Source organism: Lepidochelys kempii, chromosome 5 (genome assembly GCF_965140265.1).
Source record: "Lepidochelys kempii isolate rLepKem1 chromosome 5, rLepKem1.hap2, whole genome shotgun sequence".
NCBI lineage: Eukaryota > Metazoa > Chordata > Testudines > Cheloniidae > Lepidochelys > Lepidochelys kempii.
Window position 1 is genome coordinate 22043266 of NC_133260.1, and position 19944 is coordinate 22063209.

Genomic DNA, 19944 nt, shown 5'->3' on the forward strand with positions numbered 1-19944 from the left:
CTTAGTTGACTTTCTCCACATGTAAAGTAATAATAAACCCTGTACCTAATTCAGCTTCCATTTGAAGTCCTCTCTTCAGTCAGCCCCCAGAGAACTCTTATTAAGGACATAAGAATGGTTGTACAAGGTTATGCCAGTGGTCCATATAGCCCAGTATCCTGTCTTCCAACAGTGGCCAGTGCCAGATGCTTCAGAAAGAATGAACAGAATAGGGCAAATTTTCAATGATGCATTGCCTGTCGTCCAGTCCTAGCTTCTGGTAGTCAAAGGTTTAGGGACACCCAGAGCACGGGGTTGTATCCGTGACCATCTTGGCTAGTAGCTAGAATAGCTAGAACCTATCCTCCATGAACTTATCTAATATTTTTTTCAACCCAGTTATACTTTTGTCCTTTACAACATCCCCCGGCAATGACTAGGATGGCTGCATCTGTATTGCAGGAAGGAGTACTTCATTATGTTGGATTTAAACCTGTTGCCTATTAGTGTCATTGAGTAACCGCTGGTTCTTGTGTTACATGAAGGGGTAAATAACACTTCCTTATTCACTTTCTCCATACCATTCATGATTTTATAGACCTCTAACACATTCCATCTCTTCATCGTCTCTTTTCTACTCTGAACAGTCCAATACTTTTTAATATCTCCTCATATGGAAGCTGTTTCATACCCCGATAATTTTTGTTGCCTTACTCTGTACCTCTTTCAATACTACTATGTCTTTGTTGAGATGGGGTGACCAGAAGTGCACACAGTATTCAAGGTGTGGGTGTACCATCTATTTACACAGTGGCAAGATATTTTCTGTCTCATCGATCCCTTTCCTAATTGTTCCTAAGATTCTGTTAGCTTTTTTTTTTTTTTTTGGATTGACAATGCACATTGAGCGGCTGTTTTCAGAGACCTATCCATGTTGACTTGGAGATCTTTTTTGAGTGGTAACAGTTCATTTAAATCGCATCATTTCATATGTATAGTTGGGATTATGTTTTCCAATATGCATTACTGTTTATCAACATTGAATTTCATCTGCCTCTTTGCTGCCCAGTCACCCAGTTTTGTGAAACAGTGAGGTGGCAAAGTTTGCTTTGGACTTAACTGTCTTGAGTAATTTTGTATCATCTGCAAACTTTTCCACCTCACTATTTACCCCCGTTTCCAGTTCATTTATGAATATGGTGAACAGCAATAGTCCCAGTATGTATCCTGGGGGGACATGGCTATTTACCTTTCTCCATTGTGAAAAGTGACTCTTTATTCCCACCATGGGTTAAAAGATAGGAAACAAGTTACCTTTTATCCTGTGACTGCACAGTTTGCTTAAGAGCCTTTGATGAGGAACCTTGTCAAAGGCTTTCAGAAAAAGTCCTGCACCACAGCCACTGGATCACCCTTGTCCACACTTTTGATGACACCCTCAAAGAATTCTAATAGATTCGTAAGGCATGATTTCTCTTTACAAAGGCTGTGTTGATTCTTCCTCAACATATTGGATTTATCTGTGTGTTTGATGATTCTGTTCTTTACTATAGTTTCAATCAATTTGACGGGTACTAAAGTTAGGCTTACTGGCCTGTAACTGCCAGGATCACCTCCAGCCTTTTTCAAAAATTGGTGTTAACTTAGCTGTCCTCTAGTCATCTGGTTACATACCATGGTTAGTAGATCTGCAGTTTCACATTTGAGTGCCTTCAGAACTCTTGAGTGAACAATATCATCTAGTCCTGGTGACTTATTACCAGAGAGATTATTCCTCATGACCACTACAGTGTTTCCAGAGCCTGTGAACTTCATTGCTAATGCAACATTAATAACCCAATTAAACGTCACATTCTACTGGCCGAAACAAAAATGTAAGAAATATGGCAGATTTTCACATTTCAGCCTTGCTCATGTTGCATTTTGAAAGGAAAACCCATCAAGTTTCCATTAGCCTAAAATGACTGGCAGATTTCAGTGGTTTCAAAGACTTCTGGCTAGGACCGTGGCCAAATTCAACAGCAGTTAATATAAGGTGCCCTCATCTAGTCAATGCATAATATTTGGCTGTCTATTGTTTTCATGAAAATGTTGATGCAGCTAATTCTGTTTACCATCAGTGGATTCATTCTTGATTTAAGAAAGAAAGAAAAATTATCTGTTTTCTATGACATACACTGCAACACTTCCATGATTGGGTTGTCAGATTCACATTCTAAACTTTTGTTTCCGTTTATTATAGAAATGAGTATGATGATACCATTCTGATCTTGGATGCCCTGAAGGTTACAGCTAATATCGTTTTTGGATATGCAACGTAAGGAAACTTCCTCCAACCCCATCAGATTTCAAGGCCAGAAGGGACCACTGTGGTCATTTAGTTGACTTTTTTAAAAAATAGTCCATTCAGTAGTGTAAGAGCACCAGTAACTCATCTCTAATATATGTTCCTACGCTATCCCTGGGCTATTTACATGAATGATTAAAATTGCTCTTAAATTCTGTCTTGATATTTTAGAGATGTACTGGCTATGGTCAGGTCTACACTAAAAAGTTAGATTGACCCAAGTGCATCGCTCAGGGGTGTGAAAAATCCACACCCCCTGAGTGACTGTTGTTAAGCCAACCTAAGCCATGGTTGGACGTTGATAGGTCAAAGGACAAATTCTTCTGTCAACCTAGCTATTGTCTCTTGGGGAGGTGGATTAACTACAGAAATGGGAGAACCCCTCCTGTTGCTGTAGTGTGTATCTACACTGAAGTGCTATAGCAGCTCAGGTGCAGCTATAGCATTTTAAGTGTAGACATAGCCTGAGTGTAGACATATCAGATGTACATTTTAATAGGTTTATTTGCTGTTCCCCATTCAAATGTGAGCTACTGCCCTCAAAAGCAGTAGATGCTAGAGCTTATCTCCCTAACCTGCTGAATGACTCATCTGCAATTATTTTAATAGTCAACTTCAGGGATGCTCCAGCTCATTTCGAATAAATATTAGTTTGGTATTAAAAACTATGGAGAAATAGAAAATGTTACTCCATATGCCCATAATGATTGAAATATATTTTTGTGACAGATAGCAGTTTCCTACAGTATCCTGAATATGAATTTTATTTAATTGGGTTTAATGCCTGTGGAGTCATTGTATTAAAAATGCAGTTGTTTGAGTTGTAGGATTTTATATAATTTTTCTAGGCACATGACCCATGTAAATGCTAGGAACTTCAAAGAACTGTTTGGGCAACACATGAGAAGTGGGTTTTTTAGGAAGTACAGGGTGACCTTTTGGAACCACGCCCTAGGGGAAAAAACCCACTGTCTGCTGTTTGCCTGTTCCTGGAAACTCCAGCTCAAAGACCCCCTCAACTATATGAGGGATGGAATAAACTTTTAATGAGGGTGCTAGTTTTGAGCTAAGGCTGTTATGAACTGGTAACCACAAAAAGAAAAGGAGTACTTGTGGCACCTTAAAGACTAACCAATTTATTTGAGCATAAGCTTTCGTGAGCTACAGCTCACTTCATCGGATGCATAAAGTGGAAAGTACAGTGAGGAGATTTTATATATACACACAGACCATGAAAAAATATTCATTGTAAGGAGAGTGATCACTTAAGATGAGCTATTACAGCAGGAGAGTGGGCACCCTGACAGCAGGATTGTCTGGCTATGTAGACTCCTTCCTCAGGCCCTACGCTACCAGCACTCCTAGCTATCTTCGAGACACCACTGACTTCCTGAGGAAACTACAATCCATCAATGATCTTCCTGAAAACACCATCCTGGCCACTATGGATGTAGAAACCCTCTACACCAACATTCCACACAAATATGGACTACAAGCGATCAGGAACACTATCCCCGATAATGTCAAGGCTAACCTGGTGGCTGAACTTTGTGACTTTGTCCTCACCCATAACTATTTAACATTTGGGGACAATGTGTACCTTCAAATCAGCGGCACTGCTATGGGTCCGCATGGCATCACAGTATGCCAACATTTTTATGGCTGACTTAGAATAACGCTTCCTCAGCTCTCGTCCCCTAATGCCCCTACTCTACTTGCGCTATATTGATGACATCTTCATCATCTAGACCCATGAAAAAGAAGCCCTTGAGGAATTCCACCATGATTTCAACAATTTCCATCCCACCATCAACCTCAGCCTGGACCAGTCCACATGAGATCCATTTCCTGGACACTACAGTGCTAATAAGTGATGGTCACATAAACGCTACCCTATACCGGAAACCTACTGACCGCTATTCCTACCTACATGCCTCCAGCTTTCATCCAGACCACACCACACGATCCATTGTCTACAGCCAAGCTCTACGATACAACCGCATTTGCTCCAACCCCTCAGACAGAGACAAACACCTACAAGATCTCTATCAAGCATTCTTACAACTACAAAACCCACCTGCTGAAGTGAAGAAACAAATTGACAGAGCCAGAAGAGTACCCAGAAGTCACCTACTACAGGACAGGCCCAACAAAGATAATAATAGAATGCCACTAGCCATCATCTTCAGCCCCCAACTAAAACCTCTCCAACGCATTATCAAGGATCTACAACCTATCCTGAAGGACGACCCATCACTCTCACAAATCTTGGGAGACAGGCCAGTACTTGCCTACAGACAGCCCCCCAACCTGAAGCAAATACTCACCAGCAACTACACGCCACACAACAGAACCACTAACCCAAGAACCTATCCTTGCAACAAAGCCCATTGCCAACTGTGCCCACATATCTATTCATGGGACACCATCATAGGGCCTAATCACATCAGCCACACTATCAGAAGCTCGTTCACCTGCACATCTACCAATGTGATATATGCCATCATGTGCCAGCAATGCCCCTCTGCCATGTACATTGGTCAAACTGGACAGTCTCTACGTAAAAGAATAAATGGACACAAATCAGATGTCAAGACTTATAACATTCATAAACCAGTCGGAAAATACTTCAATCTCTCTGGTCACTCGATTTCTGATCTCAAAGTGAGTATCCTTCAACAAAAAAACTTTGAAAACGGACTCCAACGAGAGATTGCTGAATTGGAATTAATTTGCAAACTGGATACAATTAACTTAGGCTTGAATAGAGACTGGGAGTGGTTGAGTCATTTTACTAAGTGAAACTATTTCCCCTTGTTTATTCCCCCCCCCCCCCCCCCCGCCCCCACTGTTACTCAGATGTTCTTGTTAACTCCTGGAAATGTGCTGGAAATGGCCCACCTTGATTTTCACTTCAAAAGGTTTTCTCTCCCCCCACCCCACTCTCCTGCTGGTAATAGCTCATCTTAAGTGATCACTCTCCTTACAATGTATATTTTTTCATGGTCTGTGTGTATATATAAATTCTCCTCACTGTACTTTCCACTTTATGCATCCGATGAAGTGAGCTGTAGCTCACGAAAGCTTATGCTCAGATAAATTGGTTAGTCTCTAAGGTGCCACAAGTACTCCTTTTCTTTTTGCGAATACAGACTAACACGGCTGCTACTCTGAAACCTGTAACCACAAAAGAGACCCTTTGGCAAGGTATGGGGGGCTTCAAAGACTCACCTTTCAGAGCCCATATTGGAGACAGTTGGGTGATATCCAGTAAGTTTGTTAGCATGCATGTGGGTTCTTTTCTTGTATTGAATGTTTTCTCTAATGATTATACTTAAGAATAAAATAGGCTTGCATAGGAAGTGCTGTGTGGTAACTCATAACTGTGGCAATTGCACTGTTCACCGTCTCTGAGGACAAAGACAAAGCAGATGTGCTTAGGCAGTCTGACTTTTCTGGGGAATTCACAGTATAATCCGAGAGCTATGCAATCTGGAAATAGCCTGGTCAGGAGGAAGTGAGATGCATGTCTCCACCCAAGAGAGGAGACAGCCAGGGGAGCCTGAAGCTGAGAGTGAGGGCCCTTGCTGGACTATAGAGGGGGAATATAGATGTAGTTGCCCTGAACTATGACATATGTGTCATTTCTTACTATAGCCATTTTGGTACCAGGACATACCAGAGACACGGTGGGCGAGATAATATCTTTTATTGGACCAACTTCTGCTGAGCTCTATAGAGCTCAAAAGCTTGTTTCAGTTAGAGCTATTACTAGGGCTCTACCAAATTCATGGTCCATTTTGGTCAATTTCACGGTCATAAGATTTTTAAAATTGTAAATTTCATTATTTCCGGTAATTAAATCTGAAATTTCACTGTGTTGTAATTTTAGGGGTCATGACCCATAAAGAAGTTGTGGGGGTCACAAGGTCATTGTAGGGGGGGTGTTACAGTACTGCTACCCTTACTTTTGCACGGCTGCTGGCGGCAGCCCTGTCTTCAGAGCCGGGCAGCTGGAGAGCGGTGGCTGCTGGCTGGGAGCCCAGCTCTGAAGGCAGTGCCACGGCCAGCAGCAGCACAGAAGTAAGGATGGCATTGTATGGTATTGCCACCCTTCCTTCTGCACTGCTGCTGGTGGGGCACTGCCTTCAGAGCTGGCTTGCCTCTTTAACAGCCTCCGCTCTCCAGCTGCCCGGATCTGAAGGCAGCGCAGAAGTAAGGGTGGCAATACTGCTACCCCCCCCGCCCCAAAATCACCTTGGTGTCTCCTGTGAAATCTGTGTGTAGTATAGGGTAAAAGCACACAAAAGACGAGATTTCACGGGGGTGTGGACGAGGCCAGATTTCACAGTCTGTGATGCCTTTTTCTTGGCTGTGAGTTGGTAGGGCCCGAGATATTACATTACCCAATCTGTTCCTCACATGGATTCAGAACTTTTTTGTGTTGTATAAACTTACTTTATGAAGATATACATTTCAAGGTAGGTTTCAGAGTAGCAGCCGTGTTAGTCTGTATCCGTAAAAAGAAAAGGAGTACTTGTGGCACCTTAGAGACTAACAAATTTATTTGAGCATAAGCTTTCGTGAGCTACAGCTCACTTCATAAAGCTTATGCTCTAATAAATTTGTTAGTCTCTAAGGTGCCACAAGTACTCCTTTTCTTATTTCAAGGTAGTGGAGCAACAGAAACCCAAAGGAATTGGTGGCTTTACCCATATCACTGCCATCTTAACACAAAGACTACAACTCCAGTGTCTGAGGGGACAGAGAAGTACAAACTGTGTAGTTTAACTTTTACTGAGTGTCAGAACAAATTTAAATTTACATATATGTTTTACAATAAAATAAATGGGTTTCGTTATCTGAGCTACAGCACTTAGACTGGTTGCAAGCTCTTCTTCCTGTGGCTTGCAAAGAACAAAGTTAATTCTGTAATTGCAGTATTTTGAAGTGGTTGTATAAAGTTTAGATTAGCAGTTTCAGGATAGCACCCTACTATTGTGGATTTAATATGGCAAATGCAAAAGCATTCAGCTGGTAAGTGGTCAAGAGTTTTACCAAACTAGGAGGTATTAATGGAATTTGTACTGGCACATTTTTCGGGCACTGCTTTGGGACTGTCCTCCAAGATAATTTGTTCAAGGAGCAATAATACTTTAGGTTGATCTTGCCTCATTTCTGTGATTTGATAGTAAATATGAAAGCTTCACAAATTAATTGTTTGTAAAGGTATATTGCATTTCTGTGAAGACCCAGATTGACTAGGTTCTAAATACAACTTAGTCTTCATACAGCAGTTCCTTATTTCATGCAGCATTCCTCTCACATTCATACGTCTTGTAAAATATTACTAATTATCATTGTCTCTCTCTTTTTTGCTCTTATATTTATTATGTATTATACTTTAAAGATGCCAAGGAGCAGAAGCTTTTGAAATTCAGCACTCTGGGTTAGCCAATGGGATTTTCATGAAGTTCTTGAAGGAACGCATGTTAGAGGACAAGAAGATTACTGTGCTACTTGATGAAGTTGCAGAAGGTGAAAGCAACCTACATTTTAACTTCCCTTAGCTCCCAGTTTTCCAAAAAAAAAAATCCTTTTTTTCTTATCTAAAACTCCTCTTTTACACAGAGTGTTCTTCACTTCCTTCTCTAAATTCTTATTACTGCACTGTGTAAACCCACCATCAAAATGCAGCTACCTCTTGTGTAAAACCTGAAACATCTTAATAAAGACCCCTTTCTGTAAGCTGATATTAGCTCCTGTAGGATGCAGGGTGCTATACGTTCAAATGTACTTTGTTGTATGATGGAATTTGTATTTCATTTGTTGCTTCAAAAGCTTGGTATTGAAGCATGTTTAAGGCTTTCCATACAGGAAAATCTTCAAGTGCATGAAGGAAAAAGCATGTTTAATATCTAATATTTCTGAACGTGGCTAGGGTTTAATATGCAAGAAAAAGTGCTTTCATTTTCACTTATTATTTCAAGTGAGACAGAATTGGCATATATATACACGTTTATCTTGGAAGCATTTCAGAAGCACCCCTTACCATAATAGCCCTGCTATTGATGAGCCACTATAATATGGCATTCATACTGCTTATTTGAAATTTTTGTGAGTATGCAACTCTCATGAGAGTTTACAGATGATTATATGGTCACGAAAATCACTCTCCTTTGTCATGTGATCTCTGGATGTGACTGCTAGCCCAATTGACTTGTCTGGAGACAAACTAATTAGGCTTGAATTCTGTGGGTCATATACAGTATTAATACCACATCTGTTGGCATAACCATTATTTACTGACTAGACTACAATGGAGGACCCTATTCATCATTTGTCACTCAGGCAGAACTCCCTGTGTTGTTGATGGGAGTATTGCCTGGGTGAAGAGTGCTGAAGAAAATGTCTTAGTTTAGAGTGAGCATTCTCTCAAAGCATAGAAGAGTAGACAAGAGCATTTACATGATGGATTATATACACTGATGTCTTTTTTTTTTTTTTGTACATAAATTCACTGGCTTTCCATTAAAAATATTGTCCAGGTCTCCCAACAGCTGGAGACTTAAAGTCTGTATAATGGGCCACATTCTGCTGTCAATTACACTCAGTCAGGGTACAGGGTTGTAAGTGAAGACAGAATTTGGCTCGGTGTGCATATCTGACAAGGATTCATAAATCAGAAAAGTCCAAACCAGATATCAAATATGCAACCAAATTGGTTTGCTGTTGACAAGACAGACTGTAGAAAATGTGTTAGAAAAGTTAAAACAATTCAGTTTTAACGTGCCAGCGCTATAGGGAGAAAAAGGAAATTATGATGATTGTGTGACTAGCTGCAGCATAAACACATACAGTGCACATGTACTGCATGATTAACAATTTTGCCACCACCAATTGAGGTATGACTCACCCATTTGACTAGAGTGTGGATCCATGGATGATAGTTACTTTTCAGTTACTACTTCCTTGCCTCTCTTGCATTTTCCCCCCACCTGGCTTATCTTCTATTTAACTAGATATGAAAATATGGAATGATAGGTCATTGTTTTAATATTTTTATTAAGTTTCATGACCAGCTTTGTACATGTACAGGACTATTATAAGAATATCTTGACTACTATTCAAGACAAATAAGAGTTTTAGCTATAAATCTTAAAATGATCACAAACTTCAGGATTTCAGCTGTGTGTGAGTTTGTGTGAGGGAATATGTAGGAGTCTTTTCTTAATGTACAGCATTTCACAGCTGACTAGGTGCTATCATAGAGTGTCTTTCCCTGACATCAGAAATTTTATTACTACAGCTTACTATTTTAACACTTACATAGCTACAAATGTGGACACAGTGCACAGAACGAAGATACAGGGTCTGTTTCATCTCTCATGCTGGTTGGAATTTTAAAATAACTATACTGAAGTTAATGGGTTCACACCCATGTAAGTGAGAAGAGAATGAGGCACATCTTTTCTCCTTGAGGATGTTAAAGTCCAAGTTATGTATGGGTCACGACCCTGTGAAGGATGCAATCAGGTAAAGTGATAGAGCTATTAACTATTGTCGGAAACAGCATATTGGACTAGATCAATGGTTCTCAAACTATTATACTGGTGACCCCTTTTACGTAGCAAGCCTCTGATCACGTATGGCAAAGGTGACATTCCAAAGGAAAATACATAGACCACTGTTCAGTAATGTATATATAATGTTTAATCCCAAACTTGAATAGTCCAGATATATGAATTCATGATTTATAAACCTTGATTTTAATTCAAATCACTCTTTAGCTATTGGTCTTAATCTTGTGCACAGCAAAAACCATCTGGAGAAAAAAAAGTGAGCTTAGAGTTGTTTCATTTAAATGTATAGGCCTCCATTCAGCAAAGCACTGAAGAATGTGACTGAATAAGCTTAATGTTAGTCGTGTTCTTCAGTACCTTGCTGCATCAGGGCCATACTGAAGATTTTTTTTAAATGTGGAGGCATGTAGAAAATAGACGCAGAAAAAATTGTTCTCCTAAGACATCTTGCGTGCTGCATTTCAGCTTTGAGTGAATTTGAATAGCCAATCACTAAACCTCCCTGATAGTGAGTTCATCATTGGAATGTGGTCACAACCATAACCATAATGCCAATGATGTAGCTGCTTTAATTATAATTTCAGCAGCTTTGATTCCTGCAAAACTATTTGCATCTTATCTTTAGATATGGGTAAATGTCACCTTACCAAAGGCAAGCAGGCTTTGGAGATTCGCAGCAGTTTATCTGAGAAGAGAGCATTAACTGATCCCATTCAGCAAACAGGATCATCTGCAGAGTCCCTGGCACGGAACTTACAGTGGGCCAAAGCTCATGGTACAGTAAACTCTCTTCCAAAAGATCACCCTTTCAAGATGTTAATTTCATTATTAATTCTTTCTCACTTGATATGCGTAAATAATTCAATTGAAAATATATGTGGGCGTAGTGTCTAGTCCTTACTATTGCTTTTTTCACTGGCTATAATATACCGTGTAGAAATGTACCCAAGGAACAGAATTCAGAGGACTGTTCAGATCTTGGAGGTTTTTGCTTGGGTTTATCTCTGGATGAAATTGTTATGGAACAATATGGGATGTTAAATTCACTTCATAGGAAGTAACTTCCAGAGCAGCATACCAGACATTATCCCTGACTTATTTTTTTTAAGCAAGAATATTCTCATTTTTTTTTCTGATAGGTTTGAATGTGGTACTGAATTGTCTGTAATGTATTTGAGCAGAAGATTAGTAGTCTAAGTTTTTCTTTCCTCTCTAATCCCTTTGCCACTTTTACAAATTTACAGATTGAATAGGTGCTCAAATAAAACTGGGCACCTAACTCCTATTTGTGTCTTTACCGTATTCTCCCTTATATATCATCCCTGGGTCTTTTTTTTTTTTTTTTTTTTTTTTTTAAATCACTGCACAGCATAGAGAAATGTGCTGGTTCTAATATCAGAACCAGAGATTTCGGGTTTTTTCAGTCACTATGCAGATTCCTAGTCAGTCCACTGCATTTTTTCCTTTTTATTTTTGGCCTTGTTCCATGCATAGGAAAATATCCACAAAGCCTTTTGGGCCACCAAAGACTTAGGCCTGGTCTAAACAGTCTTCCCCCCACTTCCCTCCCATCCCCCCGGTACTGACATTACTATTTCAGTTAGGGTTGTTCATTTGTTTGTTTTTTTTTAACTGATATATAAATAAAGTTTATTCCCCTTCCTGTGTGCTAAGGATGCCAGTATAACCATGTAAATACTAAGGGGATTGTATTGCTTTAACTATAATGGTGTAGTTGAAGTGATACCACGTTACTGTGTAAACAAGCTAACTTGTCTGGATCAAGCACTTTCAGTATAGAGGCTAAATCGGCATCACTGTGTCACTCAGGTGTGTGACTGATGTCGCTATGCCAACAGCCCCTCCAGTGCGGACACAGTTATATCAATAGAAGACGCTTTCATCAACATGATTTGGGGAGGAAGCATTCCTACACTGACAGAAAAAACCCTTCTGTCAGCATAAGCTGTATCTGTACTACAAGGCTCTGCCAGTCTAGCTCCACCAGTATTGTGTAATCACATCCTTACTCATGTAAAATGTTCTAGTTGCACCCCATTTGGAAAGGAGCCTGTAAGGTGTGGGTTGAAGAGGTAGCTCACTGGCACAGGGTATGCCATTTATTGTTTTCTACCTACAGCACCTAGCAAATGAGGTCCCTGCCAGATTGTCTTCTAGTCACTACCACAATATAAATGTTTAATGATAGTAATAGGAAGGGAGGAGAATGTCCTTTTAGATCGCTAAAACAATGGCAGACGCATGTTAGGCTTTCATGAAAATATTTTAAACCTGTTTATCCAAAATACTTATTTGCAGAACTTCCAGAAAGTATGTATCTGGACTTTAAGTGTGGTGTTCAGATTCAGCTGGGGTTCGCAGCCGAATTTTCCAACGTCATGATCATCTACACAAGGATAGTAAAGAAACCTCCTGAAATACTAGTTTGCAAAGCGTATGTTACAGACTTCCCACTTGTAAGTGTTTCCTATTTGTGTTTCATGATTGCTCTGTATTTAAATTAATGGTTGTCTGCTTCTGCTCTTGTGCCAGACTACACCTTCTGGGAAAAAAAATTCAAATTTGAATTCTGAACCAAGCAGGATGCATATATAAAACAAATCTTATGATCTTGTTGAAACTCTCTTCTTTCCCTTCCCTTCACATCCTGATTTCTATTACTTGTTACATCTAAATTAGGCCTGATCCTGCAAGGTGCTAAATGCCTGCAGTCCTTATTGAAAGGATCAGTCGCTTAGGCCACGGTCCTACAAGTCACCTCATACAGGTGCACTACGACTCTCATGGATCCCCACTGAAGTCACCATAGCTGGAGAGCAGTGAATTGCAGGATTGAACCTTAAATTATAAACTCCTTAGGGCAGGAGCCTTGTTTTCTTATTCCTTCCAAGTGCCTAGCATGGTGCTTTCTAAATAATGATTGAAAAGAGAATTACGTATTTGTGAATTAACATATTAAATAAGTGTCCTTCTCTCCTACAGTGCTGTTACTATAGTAGTATATAGTATATTGTGAAGTGTTCAGCCCACCTGGTATTACAAGAGTATGAAGACAATACACTCTAAGGCCTTGATCTTGCAATAAGAAGTGCATGATCAGAGCCCCGTTGAGATCAATGGCTCTGCATGGGCATCGGGTATCTGCCTGTATAGATCCAAAGACCCAATCAGGGCCTTAGCAGGCAAAGTACAGAAGAAAGTGAGGGAGTGGGATGCAGCTGAAAGCCAAGATTCTAAGTAATAAAGTTTAGTGTGCATCTTATTGGGTTCCACATTTTTTTGTTCTGACTCGTTTATTTCATTATTTTTACTTCCCTGAGAGGGGCACAAGGGCACCCTGGCATCTTGGAAGAAATAGTGTTTTAATTTGAATTTATCAAAACGTACTAATTGTATAGCAGCTTTAGAACAATTGTACTCTGAAAATGACACATTTAAGGGAAACTAATCAATTGTTCTAATGCTACCTTAGTATACTCAAATCTAGAAGAGGAAAGCTCTATTTTTGTATACTATTAGCTATGGTAATGGATAGCAGTCCAGCTGCTTGTGACAGCACCCTGAGTTTTGACCTCTTGGTTTGGAGTGGAACAATTATGACTAGGGAGAGGAGGAGATGAAAAGGGAGGGAAACAAAACTTGCACGTTGTTTTTAGTTGTAAGAAATGGGGAAGGAGTCCGCCTGGAGTTGCATTTTAGGAAGACAAGAGATGAAACACAAACAACTACTCCAACTTGTGACTGATGATGAATTAGGCAGCCTAGGTGACTCTCTCTAATATTCATTGAATCTTATATGCAGAATCTTTTCGTTAAGAAAAGGAAAAACACTATTTTTTTTAGTTTTAAATTTTAATAAATTGTGTAGAAACAAGTTGTACATTGAACTCAAATCTTAAGCTACTTCACATAAAATCCAAATGTTCCTTTTTATTTTCCTTTTCACATTGTTCTACTCGTTTTTTATACCTACAACTTATTTCTCACTTTTTTTTTTTTTTTTGCAACAGGACTTGGATATAGATCCTAAAGAGGCAAATAAAGGGACTCCTGAGGAAACTGGCAGCTATTTAGTATCAAAGGATCTTCCCAAACACTGTCTCTACACTAGACTAAGTTCACTGCAGAAACTAAAGGTGGTTAATACATTTGTTTATACAGTACAGGTTAATCATGCTGCTTCACAACTCCAGTAAAAGAGCTGGATTCTATATGTATATGTATATTTTCAGTAATTGCCCAAAGCATGCTTGCTCATTTAAACATTTATTCTAGGGGCTTAGAAAACGAATGGCTAAGAGCACACTTCAGTGACTTGGCTCTGTAGCTGGCAGACTGAAAATATGTTCCAAAGAGACAGCCAAAGAATATGAAATCATATTATTTCACAAGTCCCTTTTAAACACAGCTCTGGAAAATGTGCCCTATAGGTTGAGAAGATTGATTGACTTCTCTGGAGGAATCACAGCACCTTGTACATATCATGTTTCCATGTCTATTTGCTCACTAAGCGTGATGCCTTAAAGCAGAGCCATAAGTTGAGATCATTAGTAAAAAGTGGAAATGTTATAAATAATCTCTTTACAATCCAGCCTGTGCCCTTGAACCCATCGTGTTTTAAAGCACGCTCACTTTGCATAGTTAAATGTTGCTGTTAAAGGATCAGAAGTGGACTGTAGCATTTTCAGGACTTTAGCATCTCTGCTGCATATGATCTACTGTATCTACTTTCCAATACATTGTGCCAGAGGGTACCACGAACACTTCTAGAAATTGCAAAAAATTGGAGTGTTTGTGGAGGTGGGTGGGATGAAGAGTGCCATACTGACGAGTGCTTTCTTATCCTGCTGCTAGCAGGTTTATAAATCAGGATCACCCATGAGTTAGTGTTACCCTAAAACCCTATATTCATTTAAGCAAGGTGCAAATGGCACCTTCATACTCTTATTTCTTTTGTGGCAGAAAGATGTTGCTGAATTGGGTTACTTAAAATTCAAATGAAATTTGGAGGGGAAGAGAGAAATCATCCCACGACTATATCTGCAGTACTCCTCCCAGTGCTTTTGTAGTTGTTTCATTAACAGAATTTCACCCACAGAGTGACAGGGGAAAGTGTTTCCTGATAAGGAAACAGCTAGTGCTCTGATACATGGTTGAGGGGAAAGGATTTGGGGACAAGAGGTCTCTGGATGTTAAGCTTGAGCTATATTTAAACACAGTATGAAGTTAGTGTGCAAAATTTTGCAATGAGTTTACATCTTTTCAGCCTCTTTGATTTCAGTGAGAGTGTGCTGAATGTAAATCAGTGCAGAATTTGGCCCTGTGTGTGTCGTATACATTTAACTGCAAGGCTTATAGCACTTCAGCAATTATGCTTATTATATGTCTATTTGTTACTGTACTTAAAATGTGTTAATTGCTACCTCAGACAAATAATCACCTTTTAATATTTTTATTTTACTCTGTTTTTGAGGGGAGAAGTAATTTTATTGTCTGTCATTCACAGGAGCACTTGATCTTCACAGTTTGTCTGCATTATGAATATCCAGGAATAGATGATTCCTTGGATGAAAGGAAGGAAGTTAATGTTGGGAAGCCTCTTATTGCTAAATTAGGCATTCATCATGGATTTAAGAAAAATTGTTGCATGTCTAACAGACCTTTCCATACCCAAGCATCCACTCCTGTGGCAGCTGAATACTACCTCTCTCCTAATCACTGTCAACCAAATTCCTACCCAGGTGTTCACCATCCAAACTCTGCTCATTCAGATCATTTCAGGCAGCCAGAAGCATGCCATTGCAATGGGACTTTGAATGTGCTAACTTCAAGACAAGAAGCATGGACTTACTCATCCCACATAAGAGAGAATAATATACCAGTAGAGACGACTGATGACACTGTTGACCTGGGATTCAGCTTCTCCAACAGCCTCAGATTATCTAAAAAGCAGTAACTACCATCTCTGCAGAATGTGCAGGAGCATCAATCCTGGGCTAAAGCACTCCAGCGCTGATTGTACATTCTCTGCAGTGTGTTCATGTTTTGAGAGAAGGTGTACTGGGAATTGTGGGTTGGGTATGGGTTAGTACATTTTCTCCTTGGAAACTTCTCAGATCCAAAGAGACAAGAATGGAATATAAACTAATTTTTCGCTCCTGAATTTTTTTCAGCAGTGAAGACAGGTGTGGGGTAATCATGGGGAGCTGGTGGCAGGAGAGGTGGGGTGGAGAGAAGCGTGAGCTGGGTACATGGGAACCCCACAGGAGCTAACCAGCAGGCACGCTGTTGTTGTCTGCAACTGTGCCAGCCAGAAAAAGAACAGAGCAGCAAGCGTGTAGCATTGAGAGGAAGTTGCATGTTTGTGGTGGGGAGGAGATGCACAGCAGAGGCCTTGTTCTTGTATCACAGGCTCTCTAGGAATACTGAAGCCTTGGTCTCCTCAGCTGTTCCTGACATGTCTATAATGACACATCCATCTTAAAAGGCTTGCATAATGGACCTGTTTCTAATCTTGATTTTTAGTTTACGAAGGGATCAGTTTTCCTGTGCAAAAACAAAATGGAAAAAATAGCAGTTGGAGAAGAGAGGGAGAGGGAAAGCAGTAAAAGGAATGTCCACATTAATGAAACTAAGCTATATGTGTACTTTATAAATGTAATTAAAATAGCATAGTAATCACTAAATGATAAATAGATTTTTAGACTTTCCTGTTCTAACCTGCACCATCAGTTGAGTTTAACATTCTGATTTTCTATTTATTTAAAAAATGGGAACTTCCATTTCTTTAAAATGTTTGTGTGCAAGCAGGGCATGTAATACCATTCATAAATTCCAAGAGTAATCGGGTACCATTATGATCATCTCGTCTGACCTCCTTTATAATACAGGACATAGAACTTCCCCAAAATAACTCCTGTTTGAACTAGAATATGTCTTAAAAAAAAATCCATTTGTGATCTTAAATTTGTCTGTGATGGAGAATCTACCTTAGCCTTTGATAAATTGTTTCAGTGGTTAATTGCCGTCACTGTTTAAAATTTTGCACCTTATTTCCAGTCTGAATTTGTCTAGCTTTAACTTCCAAATGTTAGATCTTGTTATAACTGCTAGACTGAAGAGCCCATTATCAAATATCTGTTCCCCAGGTAGATACTTATAGACTGTGATGAAGTAATCCCTTAACCTTCTCTTTGTTAAACAACACAGATTGAGCTCCTTGAGTCTATCACTGTAAGGCTTGTTTTGTAATGCTTTAATCATTCTCATGTTCTTTTGTGAGCCCTCTCCAATTTATCAACATCCTTCCGTGGAACTTTGATGTCCAGTGCTTAGAAGAAATCAACAGATGACTGAAGAGCAGTAGGCTCAAGCTCAATGCAGGAAAGACAAAAGCAATGGTGGTAGGAAAGGGGAAAATGTTTTCAAGAATGGGGAAATAAAGTAATATCGCCAATTGTTAAGGACACTGTACCACAAATCATTGAGGTGGAATGAAGCTACAGAATCCTGATGGATGCCTCACTACAGGTTGTTAGTGGTGAGAAACTCCTTCTTGTACCTTTGGATCAAATATTTGGAAGCTCTTCCAAAGTGTTACTGCTTTGTTGCTAACTGACTTCTGAAGAGATGACAATTTTTAAAATAAGCGTTACCCCATTTGTTGTTTTGGAGTAGAGATATGAGGCTAAATTTAAGCCCTAAATTTGTTTAGCATTAATATAAGCGCACATATAACGTAGAGGCCTATACTCAGTCTGGCAAGACCTGGTAAAAGCAGGAGTAATTTGTGCCTGATGTATGATGGCTGGGTGAGGATTTGAGCTAAAATATGTGAATGATGCTCCTGGACACCAGGCTGTGCTCTGGAATCATACACACGCCTGCTATGTTGTTACAAAAATAGCCCTGCACATTCCCCTCCAGGCCAAAATTAGTTCCTTTCTTATTTTCTAAATAAAAACCTTACCCACAAATGTGAAATCCCCAGCTACCTAATGCAAACTCATCCAAGTGATATGAAGGATTAGAATCTCATCCAAGTCAGGTTGCAAAAGGTGTGAGATACATATGCAGAGGCACTGTTAGGCACCAATCTTGAAATTTACAGTGCACCAGCGTACCCATATGTAGCTTTGTTGATAGGAACAAGATTCTGTCCTGCTTCAGTGAATTGAAGGATCAGGGCCATAGGTTTCATGCTCATTACTAGAACTAAAGCTGCAGGGATTTACCCTTAATTTGATGTGTGGCTGGAAACTAGTTTCAAAGCAATAGGAGATAGGTTTCTAAAGATGTCACAAAATATCTTGGTGCTCTGAAAGTATATTAAATTATGATATCGTTGTTCAAGTGGGTTCTTATCTATGATCATAAATTAGCCTCATTCCTCTCCCGTTGCTAACGGGTTGAGTTGCTGTGCATTTCATTTTTTCCTTTCCACAGTAGATGCAATTATGAAATTTCTGCGTTAGTAAAATTTTTGCAGAACTTCACAATAAATGAAAAGGCAGGAAAAAATAAAGGATGAACCATTGCTTAAGAATAAATGCTTATTGGTCTTGAGAAACTACATTAAAGATTCAATTTAAAATGCTGCACAAGTTTAGGTGGAACACATCCAAGCTTTTCAGATAGGTGGTCATTGAACAAAGATATAGTTTAGAGAGGAGAAGTTAGTCTTGTAATTCTATGGTCCTATTATAAAACAAATTCTGTAATCTGATATTTTGGCTGGAATATTGAGTAGACTACATATGGTAATTCTACATGGTGATGGAAACAATGAATGTCTCTAATCCCACTTGGAAATGGTTAATAGCATTATTGTGTGTAGGTGTTTAATGAAAATCTATAAATTCATCTGTGTTGAAAGATGGCTATTCCCTAGTGTCAGTTATCTCTGTTAATGTATTATTTATTTACTAAATGACAGACAACTTTAACATAAACACAAATGGACTGTAGCTTTTAGTCTTCTCTGGAAGAGTATAAAATAGTGAAACATTTTCTGATTTTTGAAATATACCTGTGCATTTATTATTGTATAAACAGATTTTTACATGAAAATTATAGCTTGAGATACAATCTAGTACAATAGGATACTTAGCTAAAAGTTTGTTATAGTTTTATTATTATTACATTTTTTAATTGTTTTCTACTGTTGCAATAAAATAATTCACAAAAAGATATATACGGTAGCTTGTGTCCCTTTTCTCTTCCTTTCAAACTTCAGTTAAAGACCATGCAAATCATAGAAATAGAGACTGAAAAATGGAACTTAAGGTCAAGAATGGCACCTATATCTTCTGGTGACTGTCACAGAAATAGGAAGAGTTCTATTCCTGCATGGCACAGCTCATTGCATGGCCAATTCTGCAAAATTGGCAAGATGTTTTGGATGTCTGGTTTTGGCCAACTTTAGAGACCAGTTGAGCCTGACTCTCTGAATGAAATTCCCCTTCGCTTCAGCTGGAGTTGTATGTGATCAGTACCTCCTGAAAATCAGGCCCCTGTAGGTATCTCAAGTTGGACGCCCAAAACTGGAGGCCCTATTTGCACACTTAGACTTTATCATCTTTGTACCTCAGTTTCCCCATCTACAATGAGGATGGATAGTTCTTGACCACCTTTCAGGGGTGTCCAGGCTTGCTTCATTGATGCATGTAAAGCTTTTTGACATATTTGAATAAAAGGTGTTAGAGAAGTTCAAATGATTACTTAATAAGACTTATGAAATTGGCGAGAGCCAGACAAGACCCGTGTGTGTGCGTGTGCGTCTGCTCGCTCACACACATTTATAGGGTATGACAGTTCACTGAACAGGAAGGGTTTCCAGAGGCAGATCTATCTGAGTGAGCTGGAACTGACCCTGGGCACGCAGCCACAAATGGAAGATGGAGAATGGAAGGTTGTGATTTTAAATTTGTCTGTGATGGAATATCTACCATAACCTTTGATAAATTATTTCAATAGTTAATTACCCTCACTGTTTAAAAATGTACACCTTTTTCC

At 39.3% G+C, this 19944-nt stretch overlaps 1 protein-coding gene across 4 annotated transcripts in view; it reads left to right on the top strand.

Annotated features, from left to right (window-relative positions):
• Positions 1–18646, top strand: part of MALT1 (MALT1 paracaspase) — an 81106-nt gene extending 62460 nt beyond the window's left edge. For all 4 annotated transcript variants that reach the window (XM_073343639.1, XM_073343640.1, XM_073343637.1 and 1 more), the window contains 6 exons: positions 2222–2296; positions 7737–7864; positions 10535–10684; positions 12229–12386; positions 13941–14066; positions 15437–18646. In XM_073343639.1, coding sequence (XP_073199740.1) covers positions 2222–2296; positions 7737–7864; positions 10535–10684; positions 12229–12386; positions 13941–14066; positions 15437–15886 — 1087 coding nt within the window. In that variant the 3' untranslated portion in view covers positions 15887–18646. The remainder of the gene's footprint in view (positions 1–2221; positions 2297–7736; positions 7865–10534; positions 10685–12228; positions 12387–13940; positions 14067–15436) is intronic.
• Positions 18647–19944: the final 1298 nt, after the last annotated feature.